General features: G+C 45.6%; 1 protein-coding gene across 1 annotated transcript; it reads right to left on the bottom strand.

The window, feature by feature from the left end:
• Nucleotides 1-1,044: 1,044 nt before the first annotated feature.
• On the bottom strand, nt 1,045-20,897 carry LOC144486530 (uncharacterized). The gene is made up of 5 exons (XM_078204579.1): nt 20,852-20,897; nt 17,461-18,499; nt 16,765-16,902; nt 10,201-10,207; nt 1,045-2,991 (listed from the first exon to the last, which is right to left on the bottom strand). The coding sequence occupies exons 2-5, from the start codon at nt 18,408-18,410 to the stop codon at nt 2,119-2,121; spliced, it is 1,968 nt and encodes a 655-aa protein (XP_078060705.1). The 5' UTR covers nt 18,411-18,499; nt 20,852-20,897; the 3' UTR covers nt 1,045-2,118.
• Between the last annotated feature and the right edge of the window lie 1,669 nt (nt 20,898-22,566).

The raw sequence follows: 22,566 nt of genomic DNA, 5'->3' as shown, positions 1-22,566 counted from the left end.
CAGGAATAAAAACAGGAGAAGTGTAACAATCAAATTCAAAATCAATGCACAGCCAGTTATAGAATCTAATATAATATTCACTAATTAGCAAGAAAACCCAAAGTAGGGGGTCCCCCAGGATTCTTACAGTCCACACCCTGAGGGGGGAGAACTCTCTCTCTGACCCTCACTCAATTTCAATCCGTTATTTTCCAGTTCTGTTCTGGCCCCGCCTGGGGTAACATCTACTCGATCTTTCCTACTACTGAAAGAGCACTGAGAGTTCTCGGTTACTCGTACATAAGGACAGATGCTTCAAGCAACAGATCAAACATGGATGTAAAAGATTTTCCAGCTCTCTCTTTACCCCTATCCAACTTGTGGACAGTTCTTACTCTGTATTATTTCTCCCAATCCCTTAATTGTCCCAATCTATAATATTATCATTTTACTGTAATTTTCCTCACTGTGTGTCCATGTGCAGTGTGTTTAATTGGACCCTGATTGTTTTGAACTCAGTTTCTCTGGAGTGTGTGTCAGTGCCTTGATGATGTCACAATGTTGTCTCAATGCCCTGGCCACATTAACCATTTCATCTCCTGCTGTGTCTCAAGTAGCTGTGTGTGTTTGGGACCCGCTCTTCACTCCATCTCACCATGAATTTAGGCTTGCTATTTTTCACATGTAACAAATCACATCTGTACACTCACTCCGGTATCCCAAAATCATGTCACACATTCTTAACTCTCAGATGTGCTCATGAAATGACCAAAGTGAGTGTCTGTCTTTCTTATCTCCCCCTGTTATGGATGTTTCATGGAGTGGCCGGGCTTTCAAATGTGGATTTCCTTAAAACAAAGTTCATGAACAAAGATGTAAATATCACCAAGAGAAAGTGGTCAACTTATTCATCCCATCTACACATTCCAGACTTTTACTAGAGTGTGGGTGGACACCAGATTGATATATTCCATTCAACCACATCCAAGGGGAGTTATTCCAATTCCCTTATTGTCCTGTTGTGATGTGTTTCTTCCAACTAACCACAGGAGACCCAGGGACATGTTACAATAGTTTATTCATGATTCACGCCTGGAGGGAACAACCCCAGAGTAAGCTCTGGAGGAGCACCCTCCTGTGATACAGCTCTCTCAGCTCAAAGTCACAGCTCTCGAACAGAGTAATCACAGAGACAGCACTCTAATACAACTCCCAGCTCCAAGTTACAGATACAGACAGCTTACACAGTTATTCAATACACAGAACATTTAAAATTCCAATCTTACCTACGTAGGTTAGTTCTTAAACCTTCACTCAAAAGTTTGTGAGAAAATGGTCCGTTTTTCTAGAAAGTAAACAACCTTGCCGGCAAGCCTCCTGATGTCAGCACCTTGAGGTATTAGCAATTGACCAGCCTGTGATTTTACTCTAATGAGGAGTGGGGGGTGAGAGAGTTAAATCTACCCCCCCCCCCCCCCCCCCCCCGTCCACCAAATCCATTAATTCACTCTTACAGTCCAAATCTTTAAAACAGAAATTAAACATTCCATTTGGTTTCAGGTATTAACACATTCTGTTAGTTTGTTCTTTATTGTCAATGTCAGGCTGGGGTTGTTCCTCTTGGAGCAAAGGAGGTTGAGGGGAGATTTGATAGAGGTGGACAAGATTCTGACAGGTTTAGATAAGGTGGACAAAGAAAAGCTGTTCCCATTAGCTGATGGGACAAGGATGAGGGGGACACAGATTTAAGGGTTTGGGTCAGAGATGTAGGTGGGGGGGGGGGGTGGACGCGGGATGTGAGGAAGAATATTTTGAAGCAGTGAATGGTAATGACCTGGAACCCGCTGCCTACGAGGGTGGAGGAAGTGGAGACAATAAACAATTACAAAGGAAATTGGATGAGCATTTGGGGAGGTTTCAAACAGAAATGCTGACTAAATATCTCTGAACTTCCTCACACACCGTCACTCTGTGATCCGTGTGAAATCTGAAAACAGAGTTTTAGCAGCAAGAATCAAAGAGCATCAGCCCACTGGAGGCAAAATCGTGCGACCGGTTGACCATCTGTGAGAATGAACAAAACGCAGTCCTGGACGTATTTGAGAGCTGAATTGTAACAGCAGAATCCAACCCCTGGAATCACTTGTGAACTCGCTGGTGTCTCAGCAGGCTGGATGAAACTCTGAATCCCTTCTCACACACAGAGCAGGTGAATGGCCTCTCCCCGGTGTGAACTCGCTGGTGTGTCCGCAGGGTGGATGAATCTCTGTATACCTTCCCACATTGAGTGCAGCAGAATGGTCTCTCCCCAGTATGGACTCGCTGGTGTGTCTGCAGGTTGCATAACTGAGTGAATCCCTTCCCACACTGAGAGCAGGTGAATGGCTTCTCTCCAGTGTGAACTCGCTGATGTGTTTGCAGGGCATATAAATCATTGAATCCCTTCCCACATTGGGAGCAGGTGAATGGTCTCACCCCGGTGTGAACTCGCTGATGTACCTGCAGGCTCGATAGCTGAGTGAACTCCTTCTCACATACAGAGCAGGTGAACGGTCTCTCCCCAGTGTGAACTCGCTGGTGTGACTGCAGGGTGGCTGCATGACCGAATCCCTTCCCACACTGAGAGCAGGTGAATGGTCTCTCCCCAGTGTGAACTCGCTGGTGTGACTGCAGGCTGGATAATTGAGTGTATCCCTTTCCACATACAGTGCAGGTGAATGGCCTCTCCCCAGTATGAACGCGCTGGTGTGTCTGTAGGGTGGATGCGTGAGCGAATGCCTTCCCACACTGAGAGCAAGTGAACAGCCTCTCCCCAGTGTGAATTCGTTGGTGTCTCTGCAGGGTGGATACAATACTGAATCCCATCCCACACCAAGGGCAAGAGAATGGCCTCTCTCCAGTGTGAATGCGCCGATGAGCTTCTAGATATGATGGGAATCTGTATCTCTTCCCACAGTCTCCACATTTCCACGGTTTCTCCAGGGTGCGGGTGTCCTTGTGACTCTCCAGGTTAAACAATCAGTTAAATCTCACACAGAACACGGGTACAGTCTCTCCCCGCTGTGAATGCTGCAATGTATTTTCAGGCTGTGTAACAGGTTAAAGTTCTTTCCACACTCAGTGCACTGGAAAACTCTCACTTGGCTGTGTGTCTCTCAGTGCATTTCCCGTCACACTGATGTTTAAAATCTTCTGAAGCTGATAGACCAGACAAACATTCCTCCTTCGAGATTCAGAGCCTGATGATATTCAGGTCCCAAGGAATCGAGTCACTCTGTCAGATCCAGATCTGACATTTTAGATTTCTGTCTGTGATTTCTCCTCATCTAATATCCTGTAATTCAATTTAAGAAAAACATCACAATTCAGTACATGATCAAAATTCAAATAAGTCAATTCTAGTTTCTATGGAACATTCTTTAAAGACACAGTCATGGAGCATTAAACTTGCCCAGCAGGGCTTCTCGTATCAGCACACAGGCAGCTGCTTTGTGAGACTGCCAGCAGTACAGATAGGTCAGAGATAAGGGTGTCCTCAGAAGAGGGATTCATTATGATGGCTCAGGGATGGCTGATAAGATGGAGGAATTCTCTGATTCTCGTGAACATTCTTTCCTCTCTCATTCCCCAAAAGCTGTGAATCTCCATCCCACACACTCTCCCTCCATTCTCACTCTGCTGTATCTAATATTCACCCTCCCAATTCTCCTGAAGGTGCTGATTGAGGCTGATTGACAGATCCATGCTCACTGCTTCCTGTCCTGGACACAGAGAGCTGGAAATCTCCATGCAGGCTGCCAGACAGATATATGTCTCTATGACTGGACTAACAATGTGTGGAATGTACAGACTGGATTCACTTCCCTTCCCTTCAGTTGCCAGGATCCAATGAACTGCACGCTAGCCTTTTAATGGTGGTTGCTGAAGAGATAATGGAGAATTTTGTTGAAATTTTTCTTAACTTGCTCGATTCCGGGAGAGTATCAGAAGATTGGAAATCAGCCAATGTGACTCCCTTGGTCAAAAAGGCAGAAGGCAGGGAACTATAGGCCAGTTAATTTAACATCTATTATTGGCAAGAACCTGGAGTCAATAATCAAAGAGGAAATAGCTAATCATTTAGGAAAGCTGAATATAATCAACTAAGGCAACATGGTTCTCGGAAAGATAAATCATGTTCGACAAATTTGCTCGATTTCTTTGAGAATGCAAGAGGAAGAGTAGATCGAGTTCAATCTGTAGATGTAGTGTATTTAGATAGGGTGGTACGGTGGCACAGTGGTTAGCACTGTTGCTTCACAGCGCGAGGGATGCAGCTTCAATTTCGGCCTTGGGTGACAGTCTGTGTGGACTTTGCACATTCTCCCCGTGTCTGAGTAGGTTTCCTTCGCGTGCTCTTGTTTCCTCCTACATTCCAAAGATGTGCAGGTTAGGTGGATTGGCTATGCTAAATTGACCCTTTGTGTTCTAAAATGTGTAGATTAGGGGGATTGTGGGGTAAGAATTTGGGGTTATGGAGATAGGGCCTCGGAAAGATGCTCTGTTGGAAAGTTGGTGCAGGCTCGATGGGCCAAATGACCCCCTTCTGCAATCTAGGGGTTCTATGATTTCCAAAAGGCATTTGTCAAGGCGCCACATAAGAGGCTGGTGCATAAAGTAAAGGCCCATGGAATTGATGGAAGTGTGTTAGCATGGATTGAAAACTGGCCGTCACATAGAAAACAGAGAGTTGGAATAAATGGGTCATTTTCAGAGTGGAAAGATGTAACTAGTGGAGTACCACAGGGATCAGTTCTTGGCCTGCAATTGTTCATTATTCAATTAATGACCTGGAGGCAGGAACAGAATGTAAGGTTTCCAAATGATATGAAGGTAGGTGGAAGGACATGTTGTGATGAGGATATTTTGATTCTGCAGTGGGATATAAATAGATTGAGTGACGAAAACCTGGTAAATGAAGTTTAATGTGGGGAAGTGGGAGGTCATGTATTTCAGTAGGAGAAATCAAAAGGGAGATTACCTACATGGAGCAGCACTGCAGGTGAGTGAAGTACAGAGGGATCTAGATGTTCTTGCACATGAATCACAAAAAGCTAGCAGGCAGGTCCCACAATAGGTAAGAAGAAAAATGGAATTTTGACCTTTATTGCAAAGGGGTTGGAATTTAAAAACAGGGGGGGGGGGGTTGTGTTGGTGAGGCCTCACCTGGAATACTGCGTAGTTTTGATCTTACTTAAACAAGGATTTCATAACATTGGATGTAGTCCAAAGGAGATTCACCAGGCAAATTCCTGGGTGAGAGGGTTGTCCTATCAAGAGAGAATAAATTGTCTAGGTCTGTATTCTTGAAGCTTTGAAGACAAAGAGGTGACTTTATTGAAACATAAGATCCTGAGGGGGCTTGACAGGATAGATGGTGAGATAATTTTACAAGTGCTAAAGTCTCGAACAAGCTAAATGGTCGGTCATTTAAAACTGAGGTGCACAGAAATTTCTTCCCCCAGAGGGTGGTGAATCTCTGGAATTCTCTCCCCCACAGGTGGAGGCTAGACCACGATAAGTATTTAAAGTGGAGGTGGATAAATAGTTGATAGATTGAGGAGAGGGCTATGGGAAAAGGCACACAAAAGGAGTTGAAGCCGGCACAGATCAGCCATGAAGGGCCTGGTGGCCACTCCTGCTTCTATTTCTCGTGATCAGTTGCTGCAAAGTCAACAGTTTCCCCCCAGAATGAAAAAAGGAATGGAAGGGGGGAGTAAAGAAAGTGTTTTACTCACAGATGTTGGAGAGACAGGAGGAAGTTTGAGTCTGTCTGAAGCTCAATCTTCATTCAGAGAGAGAGCAGCAGTTAGTTTTGCTGGGCAGGAATGAGCAGCTGAACAAGCTCATTGTCCACTTCCGCATTCAGACAATGGAGGAGCGTTGATTGGCTGGAGGCTGGAGTCCTTCCGGTCCTCCAGGATGCCCATTGGCCAGAGCCTGTGAGAGGCAGGACCGGAGCAGAGTCCTTCCGGTCCTCCAGAGTTCCCATTGGTCAATCCCCCGCAGACAGACAATGAGGGGCGGAGCCCCACGTGGGGGTGGGCGGGACTTTGCCCTCCAGCCGCGCTGAGCTGTTGTCCAAGGGGAAAGGCTGGAAGACCCGGACAGACAATGGTCAGTGTGCCGGCTTTGTCCGGGCCCCGCCCCACACCCGCACATGCGCATTTACCCTAAAAACTCGCACATGCGCATTTTTGATTCACTGTCTCTCCAGCTCTGGCCAATGAGAAGAGTTGGAGGACCGGAAGGCCTCAGGTTTCCCAGCCAATCAGAGCGTGGCTTTTTTGCGTGAATGAAGATAGGGCATCAGACAGACTGAAACTTCCTCCTGTTCCAACATCTGTGAGTAAAACACTTTGTTTTCTCCACCTTTCCATTTCTTTTCTCATTCTGGGGGAAATTGGGGACTTGCAGCAACTGAAGGGAAAGGAAGTGAATCCAGGGAGGGTGCAGATTGTGGAAAGGTTGGCCCAGGTCTCTCTCTGTTAAAGACATTGACATCCTTTGCTCCCTCAGCTTGACACATTGATTTGTCTGGCTCAAAGGTCCCTTTCCTAATGTTCACAATTAAAGGGCTGGTTTCCCCAGGAAATATCTGACATTTAAGGGGACTGTAAATTAATATAGGTTAGAGATATGTTCAGTATTGTCATATGGCAAGATTAGACATGTATGGTTCTGCAGTAATGTACATTTATTATTATTTCTAATCTGTAATATCGTACGGTCGTGTGACATTAGTGTTTCTTTACGAATTTTTTAATCTCAAAATCATGATCCTGCTGTTGTAAATAAACCTTTCAGTTTCTTTTACATTATGGCACCGACTTGTCTACAAAGAGTCCTTTATTTGCTCCTTAAGTGGCTTATATAGAGGTTGTTTGTTTTTACTTGGGATTTGTGGATAAAAAACTGGTTGCAGGTCAGGTGACAGAAGTTCTTTCATTTTCAGTTCTGAGATGCAGTTTAGTTTTAGAAGGGGCATCACGCTGAAAAGAGACGTCTCTCTCGCTTTCTCTCCCCTGTTTTATTTGGAAATTCTGTTGGTTATCTGAAAGCAAGGTCTTGCCTTCCTGAAGAAAATATTCTGCTGTTGATGGGTTAGGCATTATCTTGGTTGTTTTGTTTTGTTTGTAATTGCTAAAAGTTCTTGCTAATTTTCTTACTAAACATGTTAACTATATTCTTAAGTAAACTTTGTGAAAAGGTGGGTCATTTGAATCATACCTGAAGTGAAACATTTCATGCCAAATTCAAGATGTAAAACGTATGATTCAGGCGGGTTCCATAAAACATTTTGGAGTTTCTAACCTGAGCCCTAACATGTAGCTACATGATATATTTCCAGTAATAGAGTCATTACAGCACAGAAGGAGTCCATTGGACCACTCAGGTCAATGCCGACTCACTGTTAGTGTCGAGTGGATCCCATTCTGCAGCACCTACAATTTCATTTCCAAGTTATTGATCATCTCTGCTTGAACACCCTCACAAGTAGTTCAAGATCATGATCAATTATAGCCCCCTGTATCTTAGCCAACTGAAACAATTCTATCCATTAAACACATTTTTAGTCCCGTAATAGAGACATATATCTGTCTGGCAGCCTGCATGGAGATTTCCAGCTCTCTGTGTCCAGGACAGGAAGCAGTGAGCATGGATCTGTCAATCAGCCTCAATCAGCCCCTTCAGGAGAATTGGGAGGGTGAATATTAGATACAGCAGAGTGAGAATGGAGGGAGAGTGTGTGGGATGGAGATTCACAGCTTTTGGGGAATGAGAGAGGAAACAATGTTCCATAGAAACTAGAATTGTCTGTTCTGAATTTCTAATCTGTGCTGACAGTGATGACTTTTGTAAACTCCTTTCACAGAATATGAGAAGGTGAGGATTGACAGACAGAAATCTCGAACAAATGTCATGTCAAATTCTGACAGTCATTCAGTTCATCTGGACCTGAATACCATCGGCCTTTCAATCTAAAAGGAGAAATATTTTTCTGTTCTGTCTGCTTCAGACTTTCTTTTTGCATAAATGTGACTGGAAAAATGCCGTGACACACATATACCCGAGTGAGAGTGTTCCAGTGCACTGACTGTGGAAAGAGCTTTAAACAGTTACACAGCCTGAAAATACATCGCAGCATTCACAGTGGGGAGAGACTGTACCCGTGTTCTGTGTGAGATTGAACTGATTGTTTAACCTGGAGAGTCACAAGGACACCCGCACCATGGAGAAACCGTGGAAATGTGGGGACTGTGGGAAGGGATTCAATTACCCATCTCTGCTAGAAACTCATCGCCGCAGCCACACTGGGGAGAGACCATTCACCTGCTCTGATTGTGGGAAAGGGTTTACTCAGTTATCCAGCCTGCAGATACACCAGCGAGTTCACACTGGGGAGAGGCCGTTCACCTGCTCTCAGTGTGGGGAGGGATTCACTCAGTTATCCCACCTGCAGAGACACCAGCGGGTTCACACTGGGGAGAGACCGTTCACCTGCTCTCAGTGTGGGAAGGGATTCAGTCAGTTATCCAACCTGCAGACACACCAGCGAGTTCACACTGGGGAGAAACCGTTCACCTGCTCTCAATGTGGGGAGGGATTCACTCGGTCATCCCACCTGCGAGTTCACACTGGGGAGAAGCCATTCACCTGCTCTCAGTGTGGGAAGGGTTTCAGAGCTTCATCTGCCCTGCTGAGACACCAACAAGTTCACGAGTGATTCCAGAGGTTGGATTCTGCTGTTATTGTTTCTGCTCTCAATTACATCCAGGACTGCATTTTGTTCATTCTCACAGTTGGTCAATGGGGAGGGTCGGAGGGTTTCTTTCTGCTGGACTGGCCGGTCTCACAACTTTGCCTCCAGTGGGCTGATGCTCCTTGAGTCTTGTTGCGAATACCTGGTTTTAAATTTCACAAGGATCACAGAGTGACAGGGTGTTAGGAAGTTCAGAGATATTTAGTCAACATTTCTGTTTGAAACCTCCCAGTGCCCGTCCAATTTCCTTTGTAATTGTTTATTGTCTCCACTTCCTCCACCCTCGTAGGCCGCGAGTTCCAGGTCATTACCATTCGCTGCATCAAAATATTCTTCCTCACATTCCACCCCCCCCACCCCCATCTCTGACCCAAAACCTTAAATCTGCGTCCCCCTCGTCCTTGTCTCATCAGCTAATGAGAACAGCTTTTCTTTGTCCACCTTATCTAAACCTGTCAGAATCTTGTCCACCTCTATCAAATCTCCCCTCAACCTCCTTTGCTCCAAGAGGAACAACCCCAGCCTGACATCGACAATAAAGAACAAACTAACAGAATATGTTAATACCTGAAATCAAATGGAATGTTTAATTTCTGTTTGAAAGAGATTGGCGGCACGGTAGCACAGTGGTTAGCACTGCTGCTTCACAGCTCCAGGGACCTGGGTTCAATTCCCGGCTTGGGTCACTGTCTGTGCGGAGTTTGCACATTCTCCCCGTGTCTGCGTGGGTTTCCTCCGGGTGCTCCGGTTTCCTCCCACAGTCCAAAGATGTGCGGGTTAGGTTGATTGGCCAGGTTCAAAATTGCCCCTTAGTGTCCTGGGATGCGTAGATTAGAGGGATTAGTGGGTACAATATGTAGGGATATGGGGGTAGGGCCTGGGTGGGATTGTGGTCGATGCAAACTCGATGGGCTGAATGGCCTCTTTCTGTACTGTAGGATTTCCATGATTTCTATGATTTCTATGATTGTGAATATATTGTCCTGGACAATAAAGGAATTTGAACAATTCATCTTGGGAGTGGTTGAATGGAATATATCAATCTGGTATCCACCTACAGTTCAATGGAAATCTGAAAGTGTAGCTGGAAATCCCTCCCTAACAGCACTGTGGATGTACTTACGCCTCAGGCACTGTAGCAGTTCAGGAAGGCAGTGTTGGGGTTGACCACGGCCGAGGCAGCTACAGACAGCCACATATTCTGTTATAATTGAAGGACTGCAGATTGAATGTGAGGCATTATGGGACTGGACTATCTTGACTACATTCCTGTCACTGCTCAGTTTCTGCAGTCACGGACTGATGGGGGGTGATATAGAATTCCTAGTATGAGACCCTTCATTTCATTTTTACTAAAGTAAATAGACTAAGTTAAGGTAATTATAAAGTGCCTTACTGTATATGTACTGAGAATTCACAATGTGCCTGGAACAAAATATGCAAAGGTATGAAATGTGAAAAGAAATATGAAAATATGAAAAGGAAGAGGGAAGCTTATGTAGGGATGAGGAAACAAGGTTCAGATGGCTCGATTGAGGGTTACAAGTTCGCAAGGAACAAGCTGAAAAAGGGGCTTAGGAGAGCTAGGAGGGGACATGAGAAGTCCTTGGCGGGTCGGATCAAGGAAAACCCCAAGGCTTTTTACTCTTATGTGAGGAATAAAAGAATGACCAGGGTGAGGTTAGGGCCGGTCAAGGACAGTCGTGGGAACTTGTGTATGGAGTCAGTAGAGATAGGCGAGGTGATGAATGAATACTTTTCTTCAGTGTTCACCAAGGAGAGGGGCCATGTTTTTGAGGAAGAGAAGGTGTTACAGGCTAATAGGCTGGAGGAAATAGATGTTCGGAGGGAGGATGTCCTGGCAGTTTTGAATAAACTGAAGGTCGATAAGTCCCCTGGGCCTGATGAAATATATCCTCGGATTCTTTGGGAGGCAAGGGATGAGATTGCAGAGACTTTGGCTTTGATCTTTGGGTCCTCACTGTCCACGGGGATGGTGCCAGAGAATTGGAGAGTTGGGAATGTTGTTCCTCTCTTTAAGAAAGGGAATAGAAATGACCCTGGTAATTATAGACCGGTTAGTCTTACTTCGGTGGTTGGTAAATTGATGAAAGAGGTCCTTAGGGATGGGATTTACGACCATTTAGAAAGATGCGGATTAATCCGAGATAGTCAGTACGGATTCGTGAAGGGCAAGTCGTGCCTCACAAATTTGATAGAATCTTTTGAAGAGGTAACTAAGTGTGTTGATGAAGGTAGGGCAGTTGATGTCATATACATGGATTTTACTAAGGCGTTTGATAAGGTCCCCCATGGTCGGCTTATGATGAAAGTGAGGAGGTGTGGGATAGAGGGAAAGTTGGCCGATTGGATAAGTAACTGGCTGTCTGATCGAAGACAGAGGGTGGTGGTGGATGGAAAATTTTTGGATTGGAGGCAGGTTGCTAGCGGAGTACCACAGGGACCAGTGCTTGGTCCTCTGCTCTTTGTGATTTTTATTAATGACTTAGAGGAGGGGGCTGAAGGGTGGATCAGTAAATTTGCTGATGACACCAAGATTGGTGGAGTAGTGGATGAGGTGGAGGGCTGTTGTAGGCTGCAAAGAGACATAGATAGGATGCAAAGCTGGGCTGAAAAATGGCAAATGGAGTTTAACCCTGATAAATGTGAGGTGATTCATTTTGGTAGAACTAATTTACATGTGGATTACAGAGTCAAAGGTAGGGTTCTGAAGACTGTGGAGGAACAGAGAGATCTTGGGGTCCATATCCACAGATCTCTAAAGGTTGCCACTCAAGTGGATAGAGCTGTGAAGAAGGCCTATAGTGTGTTAGCTTTTATTAACAAGGGGTTGGAGTTTAAGAGCCGTGGGGTTATGCTGCAACTGTACGGGACCTTGGTGAGACCACATTTGGAATATTGTGTGCAGTTCTGGTCACCTCACTCTAAGAAGGATGTGGAATCGCTGGAAAGAGTGCAGAGGAGATTTACCAGGATGCTGCCTGGTTTGGAGGGTAGGTCTTATGAGGAAAGGTTGAGGGAGCTAGGGCTGTTCTCTCTGGAGCGGAGGAGGCTGAAGGGAGACTTAATAGAGGTTTATAAAATGATGAAGGGGATAGATAGAGTGAACGTTCAAAGACTATTTCCTCGGGTGGATGGAGCTATTACAAGGGGGCATAACTATAGGGTTCATGGTGGGAGATACAGGAAGGATATCAGAGGTAGGTTCTTTATGCAGAGAGTGGTTGGGGTGTGGAATGGACTGCCTGCAGTGATAGTGGAGTCAGACACTTTAGGAACATTTAAGCGGTTATTGGATAGGCACATGGAGCACGCCAGCATGATAGGGAGTGGGATAGCTTGATCTTGGTTTCAGATAAAGCTCGGCACAACATCGTGGGCCGAAGGGCCTGTTCTGTGCTGTACTGTTCTATGTTCTATTATAAACTGAATAACCACAAATTAACCAAGTATTATAAGCTTAAACTGTATTTTCAATATATATATATTGTGTCTTGGCCAACTTCGTTCCGAATGCAGCATGATGGGAAATAGTGGTGGACAGGCTGAATTCTTTTAATACAATGGAGCACAGAAAGGCAGCTTCTGGATATGCAAAAGGCAAGTTTAATGGCCTGGTATTTAAGGGAGTAAATCCGTTAATGGGCAGTGAGGCTGGAGCAGTCTCTCAAGCTGATAAAGGAGGCCCCGGTTCCAGTGAAAGAGTGACTCATTTCACCAATTAAAATTGGCAGGTGTTAGTTATGGCCTTGGTTACTGGAATGACATGGGTTCGGTTTCCTCGGTAAAGGGGAAGGAACCTACATGGGCAATAAGCGAATAATCGCTTATTCCTGTTGACAGGTGGAACGTAATTGGCTCAGATAATAATGGGTAATATTGCGATTGGGCCTCCAGTCTGATTGACAAGACTGGGTGGGATTTTGAAATGTTCAGAATAATATAATAATTTTACCTTGCAATATTAGCTCAGCGAGGACATTGACTGTGTCTCTCTCCTGATGCATGCATTTGCAAATAAATTCCTTTTCGTTCTTTAACTATATGCTGTCTTTCGCAGTCTGTATATTGGTTGAGAGAGGTTCAGCAAAATACAGAGCACCCCAGGGGGACACCTGAGAAAATTCTTCTTACACCCTGAATGTCAGGTTGTTAATAGAATGGATGAGGATTCCAGATGAGCTAAGACTGGGGTGGAGTCGGGTGATGTTACTGGGGTGGAAATGGGCGGGTCTTGACGATGATCTGGATATGTGGCTGGAAGCTCAACTCGGGGTGAAATATTTCACCATGGTTGTGAACAGCCTGGTTCAGGTCAGACAGTTGCCAAGAAGAGATTGAGTTGCTGGCGAGGGAATGGAATTTGTAGTGGGGATTGAAGACAATGGGTTCAGTCTTACCAGTGTTTATATGAAAGCAATTTCTGTTCTTTCAATACTGAAAGTGAGATAAGTCAGGATGATGTGTGAGTTGGAGGAACCTGGAGGTGATGGTGTTCACATCTATCTGCTATCCTGATCTTTCTCGGTGATGGAGGTTGAGGGTTTGGGAGATTCTGTCAAAGTTACAGTTCAGGACACAAATTCAGAACAGACAATTCCAATCCTTCACCCAAACATGTGGTTCAATCAAACTAAAAGACCAAAATCAGCAACAAAGTCCCAATAGAATCTCCCTCTCCAGGGCCACCTGGGCACAGACAAGACAGAAGATAAGTCGGCAGCCAGAGTGACCCCTGCCTCCCCATTCAGCCCCACCCATCCTGGATCTACAGATTACTGCTTAACCAAGGTCTCGAGCAGATCCAGAAGATCCTCCCATTCACCCACCCACACCCACATTTTACAGCCTTTCAGACTCCTCATTTAGTTCAACAGTTTCAGAGAGTAAACTCTCTTTACTCTGAGAGTAAACTCTCAATTGGGCCAGTGGGCTGATGAATGGTAGATGGAGTTTAATTTAGACAAATGCGAGGTGATGCATTTTGGTAGATTGAACCAGGGCAGGACTTACTCAGTTAATGGACGGGCGTTGGGGAGAGTTACAGAACAAAGAGATCTAGGGGTACAGGTTCATAGCTCCTTGAAAGTGAAGTCACAGGTGGACAGAGTGGTGAAGAAGGCATTCAGCATGCTTAGTTTCATTGGTCAGAACATTGAATACAGGAGTTGGGATGTCTTACTGAAGTTGTAGAAGACATTGGTAAGACCACATTTGGGATAGTATGTACAGTTCTGGTCATCCTATTGTAGAAAGGATATTATTAAACTAGAAAGAGCGCAGAAGAGATTTACTAGGATGCTACCGGGACTTGATGGATTGAGTTATAAGGAGAGGCTGGACAGACTGGGACTTTTTTCTCTGAAGCATAGAAGGCTGAGGGGTGATCTTACAGAGGTCTATAAAATAATGAGGGGCACAGATCAGCTAGATAGTCAATATCTTTTCCCAAAGGTAGGGGAGGCTAAAACTAGAGGGCATAGATTTAAGTTGAGAGGGGAGAGATACAAAAGTGTCCAGAGGGGCAATTTTTTCACACAGAGGGTGGTGAGTGTCTGGAACAAGCTGCCAGAGGTAGTAGTAGAGGCAGGTACAATTTTGTCTTTTAAAAAGCATTTAACAGTTACATGGATACGATGGGTATAGAGGGATATGGGCCAAATGCGGACAATTGGGATTAGTTTAGGGGTTTAAAAAAAAGGTGGCATGGACAAGTGGGGCTGAAGGGCCTGTTTCCATGCTGTAAACCTCTATGACTCTACAACTCTGAGCCTATTTTGTTTATTTTTCTTTGATTGTTTCATTTTTCTTTCTTTCAGTCGGCAGCCCCCCCCCCCCCCCCCCGCTCCAGGCACAGCTTTTGTTCCTTTTCTCGCTCCATTCCCTTTGGCTCTGAGGAATTCACTTTTCTCTCATTCAATTTCTCCTGGCTTCCACCCTATCAGACCTTCCTTTAGTCCCTGTCTCACCCGCCCCTTTCTCCAAACCTGTTACATTTCTAACTTTTCCCAGTTCTGAAGAAAGGTCACAGACCTGAAATGTTAACTGTGTTTCTCTCTCTGCACAGATGCTGCCTAAACTGCTGAATTTTGTTCCAACATATCATTCGTCTTTTTTACTGCCTTTTACACCTGCATGCTTACCTTCAGTGACTATTGTGCAAGAACACCCAGGTCGTGTTGCATATTTCCTCCTCCTGCTTTATGACTATTCAGATAGTAATCTGTCTTCCCGTTTTTGCTCCCAAAGTGGATGACCTCACATTTATCCAAATTATACTGCAACTGCCAACCATTTGCCCACTCACTCAACTTGTCAAATTACACTGAAGGATTGCTGCATCCTCCTCACAGCTCACCCTCCCACCTTGCTTTGTGTCATTAACAAATTTGGAGATATTGCATTTAGTTCCCTCATCTAAGTCATTTATATGTAGTAACAAGCTGAGGTCCCAGCTCTGACCCCTGCATTACCCCATTAGTCACATCCTGCCATTTTTAAAAAGTTTTTTTAAAGTTTATTTATTAGTCACAAGTAAGGCTTACATTAACACTACAATGAAGTTACTGTGAAATTCCCCAAGTTGCCATAGTCCAGCGCCTGTTTGGGTCAATGTACCTAACCAGCACATCTTTCAGAATGTGGGAGGAAACCCACGCAGATACGGGGGGAACACGCAAACTCCACACAGACAGTGACCCAAGCCAGGAATCGAACCTGCGTCCCTGGCGCTGTGAAGCAGCAGTGCTAAGCACTGTGCTACCGTGCCACCATTTGGAAAAAGACCCGTTTATTCCTACTCTTTGTTTCCTGTCTGCCAACTAGTTTCTATCCATCTCAACACAGTACCTCAATCCCATGTGCTTTAATTTTACACGTTAATATTTTATGTGGGACTTTGTCGAAATCCTTCTGAAAACTGAAATAAACCACATCAACTGGCTCCCCCTCATCAATTCTACTAGTTATATCCTCAAAGAATTCCAATAGTTTTTGTCAAGCACCATTTCCCTTTCTTAAATCCATGCTGACTCTGTCCGATCCTGCCACTGTTTTTCAAGTGTTTTGCAACAGAATCTTTGAAAATGGATTCTTGAATAATCCCCGCTGACGGTGTCAGGCTTACTGGTCTATAATTCCTTGTTTTCTCTCTACCTCCTTTTTTAAATAGTGGGGTTACATTAGCTACACTCCAACCTGTAGAAACTGTTCCAGCATTTATAGAATCTTGGAAGATGACCACCAATGCATCCACTATTTCTCAGGCTCCTTCCTTGAGGAATCTGGCGTACACATTATCAGGTCCTGGGGATTTAGAGGCCTTCAATCCCATCAGTTTCCCCAACACTATTTCTCTACTAATACTGATCTCCATCAGTTCCTCCCTCTCACTAAACCCTATGTTCCCCAACATTTTTGAGTCCTCCTTTGTGAAGACAGAACCAAAGTATGTGGTCAGTTGGTCAGCCATTTCTTTGTTCTCCATTATAAATTCCCCTGTTTCTGACTGTAAGGTAATTTGTCTTCATCAATCTTTTTCTTGTGACATACCGATAGAAACTTTTACAGTCAGTTTTTATGTTCCCTGCAAGCTTACTCTCATATTCCATTTTCCTCTTTTTATCAATCCCTTGGTCCTCTGTTGCTGAATTCTAAACTGCTCCCAATCATCAAGTCTGTTGTTTTCCTTGGCCAAATTGTATATCTCTATCTTGGATCTAATGCTATCTCTAATTTCTCAGAATTCTGTGTTGTGTCTCACTGCAAAATCCCTAATTTTCCACTTTGGGAAGTTCATCACATGATGATATTTTGAGTCAGACCTGAAGCACTTGTTAATTGTTCCCCAGTCATTCCTGGGGTTCATTTGTTTATTAATGCTGTTCCAATCTGTCTTTTGTTGTGATATCCAGATCTGCTATGGCTGCTTTCACCCCCTACAAAACCTGTCAAAGTCTAACCATGTTTCATAACCATCCAGTCGATCATCTATCTTGTCAATCTCATCATTGAACCCAAACAGTAGATCCAAACCTTTATCAGTGTCCAACTGATGGACATCCAGCTCACAAAATACTTTGCTTCTGATTTTCCTTTTGCTGGGAAGTGACAATGCCAAGGCCAGACCTTGTTTCCCCCTTGGTAGGGATGTAACCAGTATCCACATTTCCACTTTCATATGGTTCAGACTCTGAGAGCAGCAGCGGGTAATCAGACCCTGACAATTCCCACTCACTTTCAGCCATTTCTCACAAAAGCTGTTGGGATTGCAAAACTTCTGTCTGAAAAATATTTCCCTTTAGCTTCCAATCTCCACCATTAGAAAATATTCCCTCTGACCATGTTACAATCCTGACAGCTTATGGTGAAGGAAGAAGTTGGAGCCAATCTTTATTTGGTACAGATTTATTTAGAGTGAAACTTCACAGGTATTTCTCTCTGAACTTCACACTATGTCAGTACATGTCTCTTTATTTGCATTCAAAATCATCCAATCAATGCCCTCAATTTGTATGTACTTAATCTCAAATGATTTGGTTATCCCCAAGAGTCGGAGCAGATAATAAATCTAATCGGAGTGACTGCTGCGATGTCTCAGCAGAGGTTGAATCATTCAACGAATATGATTAACAGAAAAATCCCATCACAATAGTTACTTGTGAACTCGCTGGTGTGTCTGCAGAGTGGATGACTGAGTGAATCCCTTCCCACATGTGGAGCAGATGAAAGGTCTCTCCCCAGTGTGAACTCGCTGGTGTAACCGCAGGTTGGATGAGCGAGCAAAACCTTTCCCACAAACGGAGCAAATGAATGGCCTCTCCCCAGTGTGAACTCTCTGGTGTTTCAGCAGGTTGGCTGAATGAGCAAATCCCTTCCCACACTGGGAGCAGGTGAACGGTCTCTCCCCGGTGTGCTCTTCCTTGTGTATTGCTAGGTTGGATGACTGATTGAATCCCTTCCCACATACAGAGCAGGTGTATGGTCTTTCCCCAGTGTGAATTCGCTGGTGCGTCCGCAGTGTGTGTGAGTGAGCAAATCCCTTCCCACACTGGGAGCAGGTGAACGGCCTCTCCCCAGTGTGAACAGTCTGGTGTGTCAGCAAATTTGATGACCGACTGAATCCCTTCCCACATTGGGAGCAGGTGAACGGCTTCTCCTCAGTGTGAATTTGCTTGTGTAATGCAAGGTTGGATGACTGAGTGAATCCCTTCCCACAAACAGAGCAGGTGAACGGTCTCTCTCCAGTGTGCATTCGCTGATGTTTCAGCAGATTGGATGAGTGAGCAAATCGCTTCCCACACTGGGAGCAGGTGAATGGTCTCTCCCCAGTGTGAATTCGCTGGTGTTTTACTAGGGTGGATGGGTGAGCAAAACCCTTTCCACACTGGGAGCAGGTGAATGGCCTCTCCCCAGTGTGACTGCGCCGATGAGTTTCCAGCAGGGATGGGTAATCGAATTCCTTCCCACAGTCTCTACATTTCCATGCCATCTCCCTGTTGTGACGGCAATTGTGCTCCGAAAGGCCAGATGATTGGTTGAAGTCTTGTCCACACAGAGAACATATGTACAGTTTCTCTTCACTGTGAACGGTGCTATTTTCTTCCATGTTCAAAATACAATGATATTCAGGTTACAATAAATCGGACGATTCCATCAGGTTCTGATATATTGTTTGAATCCTCATCTTCTAAAACCCTGTGAAATTGATTAAAACAGAAAGAAGAGAGTAAGGGAACCCACAAAAAAACAATGGTTGTGAAATTGAGCTGAATGAATCTGGGGCCAGCACTCGGAAAAAGTGACTATGAAAGCTGTTGGATTGTCATGAAAAACCCAACTGATTCACTAAGATCAAAGCAAAATACTGCGGATGCTGGAATCTGAAACAAAAACAGAAAATGCTGGAGAAACTCAGCAGGTCTGACAGCATCTGTAGAGAGAGAATGGGGCCAACGTTCCGAGTCTGGAAGACCCATTGTCGACAAGTGTCATCCAGACTCAAAACATTGGCTCTATTCTCTCTCCACAGACACTGTCAGACCTGCTGAGTTTCTCCAGCATTTTCTGTTTTTGTTCTAACTGATTCACTAATGTCCTTCACGAAAAGAAACTTGTCATCTGGGCTGGGTCTACACAAGACTCTGGGCACTGTGGGAGGAGACAGAGAGAAGGCCGGGGTGAAGGAGAGGGATTTTATACATCAACAACTCAATGAGAACTTTGACAGAATCTCCCAAACCCTCAACCTCCATCATTAAGAAGGACTAAGATAGCAGGTAGACGTGAACACCATCACCTCCAAGTTCCCCTCCAGCTCACACACCATCCTGACTTGTCTGACGTCCAGGACTAAGAGAATTTTTTTCCAAATCAATACTGGGAATTCTGAACCCATTGTCTTCAGTCCCCACTACAAACTCCACTCCCTCGCCAGCAACTCTATCCCTCTTCCTGGGAACTGTCTGAGGCTGAACCAGGCTGTTCACAATCCTGGTGAAATATTTCACCCCAAGATGAGGTTCCAGCCACAATATCCACATCATCATCAAGACCGCCTACTTCCACCTCAGTGACATCGCCCGACTCAGTGGCAGGTTACAGAGGGACATAGATAAGCTGCAGAGCTGGGCTCTGGAGTTTAATGCGGAAAAGTGTGAGGTGATTCACTTTGGAAGGAGTAACAGGAATACAGAGTACTGGGCTAATGGTAAGGTACTTGGTAGTAAGGATGAACAGAGGGATCTGGGTGTCCATGTGCATAGATCCCTGAATGTTGGCACCCAGGTTGATAGGGTTGTTAAGAAGGCATACGGTCTGTTAGCTTTTATTGGTAAAGGGATTGAGTTTCGGAGCCAGGAGGTCATGCTGCAACTGTACAAAACTCTGGTGCGGCCGCATTTGGAGTATTGCGTACAGTTCTGGTCGCCGTATGATAGGAAAGATGTGGAAGTGTTGGAAAGGGTGCAGAGGAGATTTACCAGGATGTTGCCTGGTATGGTGGGAAAATCGTATGAGGAAAGGCTGAGGGGCTTGAGGTTGTTTTCGTTAGAGAGAAGAAGGTTAAGAGGTGACTTAATAGAGGCATACAAGATGATCAGAGGATTAGATAGGGTGGATAGTGAGAGCCTTTTTCCTCGGATGGTGTTGGCTAGCACGAGGAGACATAGCTTTAAATTGAGGGGTGAGAGATACAGGACAGATGTTAGGGGTAGGTTCTTTACTCAGAGAGTAGTAAGGGTGTGGAATGCCCTGCCTGCAGCAGTGGTGGACTCGTCAACGTTGAGAGCGTTCAAGTGGTTATTGGATAAACATATGGATAATATTGGAATAGTGTAGATTAGAGGGGCTTTAGATTGGTACCACTGGTTGGCGCAACATCGAGGGACGAAGGGCCTGTACTGCATTGTAATGTTCTATGTTCTATGACTCCGCCCCAGTCTCAGCTTATCTGGAACCCTCATCCATTCTATTGTGACGTCACACTCACTCTCCATTGAACAAAGAACAAAGAACAGTACAGCACAGGAAACAGGCCCTTCGGCCCTCCAAGCCTGTGCCGCCCCTTGGTCCAACGAGACCAATCGTTTGTATCCCTCCATTCCCAGGCTGCCCATGTGACTATCCAGGTAAGTCTTAAACGATGTCAGCGTGCCTGCCTCCACCACCCTACTTGGCAGCGCATTCCAGGCCCCCACCACCCTCTGTGTAAAAAACGTCCCTCTGATATCTGAGTTATACTTCGCCCCTCTCACCTTGAGCCCGTGACCCCTCGTGATCGTCACCTCCGACCTGGGAAAAAGCTTCCCACCGTTGTGACGCATAACTGTCATGAATTCTATTGTGACGTCAGGACTTCACTCCCTGCCGGCCTCCCACACTCAGCCGCAATGGCGACAGTCAGCCCAGGCCCAACACGACATGTTGCGGCTCCATTTGGCACAAACGGGGGGAACCGGGAAGTTCATTTCCGGGGTTTGCCTTTGAACATGTTTAGAAAGCTCTTCACCCACCCGCCATGTTCATCGCTCCCCGCGCGCCGCCCTTTACCTGGTATTGATCTTGGTTCCGACTTAAAACCGTCCGTCCATCGCCATTACCCGCACTGCGCATGCTTCAGGTCCCGCCCCTCAGTCATTCTGATTGGTTGGAGGACCAGCCGCTCCCGCTCGGTCCTCCAGCCCCGCCCCCTCTTCCTATTGGTCCGGAGCTGCCGTCAATCAGTGCCCGGGTATTGTGATGTGGAGCATGCGCAGTGTCATTGCTGTCCTTGGCGCTTGTTTGTCCCGGAGAAGCGGAGTCAGCGTTAGGCGGTGTCTGGGAGGATTTGGAAACACTTTGTGGATCCGCAAACCCTTCAGAATCATTGTCAGCTCCCTGGTTTGCAGCTGCGGGGCTTCTCCCTCCCTCCCTCCCTCCCTCCCGGGAACAGGCCCAGGTTAACGGCCCCATCCTGGCTCAGCCACTGGAGGATGGTTCACATCAGAGGATGGGGGAGGGGGACAATAAATAAGAGGTTACACTTTGGCCTCAAATCAATGAGGACTCTGATCTCTGGGAAAGAAGGAAACCCTGGGAGGTGGGCGGGGAGGATTCACAAACACCCGCTGGAGGCCCCAACACCCCCAATAAGACCCATTGGTTTTATTGTCAGTCTGCAGACAGGAGCTGGAGAACTGAACCCAGGATGTGGAGATGCCGGCGTTGGTCTGGGGTAAACACAGTAAGAGTTCTAACAACACCAGGTTAAAATCCAACAGGTTTATTTGGTAGCAAATGCCATTAGCTTTTGGAGCGCTGCGCCTTCATCAAGAAGGCGTACGGCGTACTGGCCTTCATTAATCGAGGGATTGAGTTTAGGAGTCGGGAGATAATGCTGCAGCTTTATAGGACCCTGGTTAGACCCCACTTGGAGTACTGCGCGCAGTTCTGGTCACCTCATTACAGGAAAGATGTTGAAGCCATTGAAAGGGTGCAGAGGAGATTTACAAGGATGTTGCCTGGATTGGGGGGCATGCCTTATGAGGATAGGTTGAGGGAGCTTGGTCTCTTCTCCCTGGAGAGACGAAGGATGAGAGGTGACCTGATAGAGGTTTACAAGATGTTGAGAGGTCTGGATAGGGTAGACTCTCAGAGGCTATTTCCAAGGGCTGAAATGGTTGCTACGAGAGGACACAGGTTTAAGGTGCTGGGGGGTAGGTACAGAAGAGATGTCAGGGGTAAGTTTTTCACTCAGAGGGTGGTGGGTGAGTGGAATCGGCTGACGTCGGTGGTGGTGGAGGCAAACTCGTTGGGGTCTTTTAAGAGACTTCTGGATGAGTACATGGGATTTAATGGGATTGAGGGCTATAGATAGGCCTAGAGGTGGGGATGTGATCGGCGCAACTTGTGGGCCGAAGGGCCTGTTTGTGCTGTGGCTTTCTATGTTCTATGTTCTATATCTGCACCCAGACAGAGGAGAGGGAGGGAGAAAACTGGGAGTGGAGGAAAGAAATGGTGGAGATGGTGAGATGGGTTTGGATTTCAGCCCTGGGAGGAGGGAGAGTGTGTGGGACGGGGATTTACTGATTTGGGGGAACAAAAGAGGAAAAAATGTTTCAGAGATACTCGAATTATCTTTTCAGAACTTCTATCCCAGACTTAGTTATCATTTTCCTAAATTTCTTTTGCAGGGTGTTAGAAGGGGAGAATTTGCAGATTAAAAAGTACAAAAGCAAACATCACATCAAGATTTAACAGAATCACCCGATTCATCAGGATTTGAA

Source organism: Mustelus asterias, unplaced genomic scaffold, assembly GCF_964213995.1.
Source record: "Mustelus asterias unplaced genomic scaffold, sMusAst1.hap1.1 HAP1_SCAFFOLD_382, whole genome shotgun sequence".
Lineage (NCBI taxonomy): Eukaryota > Metazoa > Chordata > Chondrichthyes > Carcharhiniformes > Triakidae > Mustelus > Mustelus asterias.
Note: the sequence above shows the minus strand (reverse complement) of the source record. Positions and strands in the feature narration are given on the sequence as shown.

Excerpts from the sequence above, each read along its gene's own strand:
- LOC144486530 (XM_078204579.1), bottom strand. The coding sequence starts at position 18,410 with ATGGAAGAAAATAGCACCGTTCACAGTGAAGAGAAACTGTACATATGT. Across the intron at positions 16,903-17,460 it reads ACACACCAGCGAGTTCACAA|CAAAAGGAAAATCAGAAGCA; the intron begins GTAACTATTGTG and ends GTCACTTCCCAG.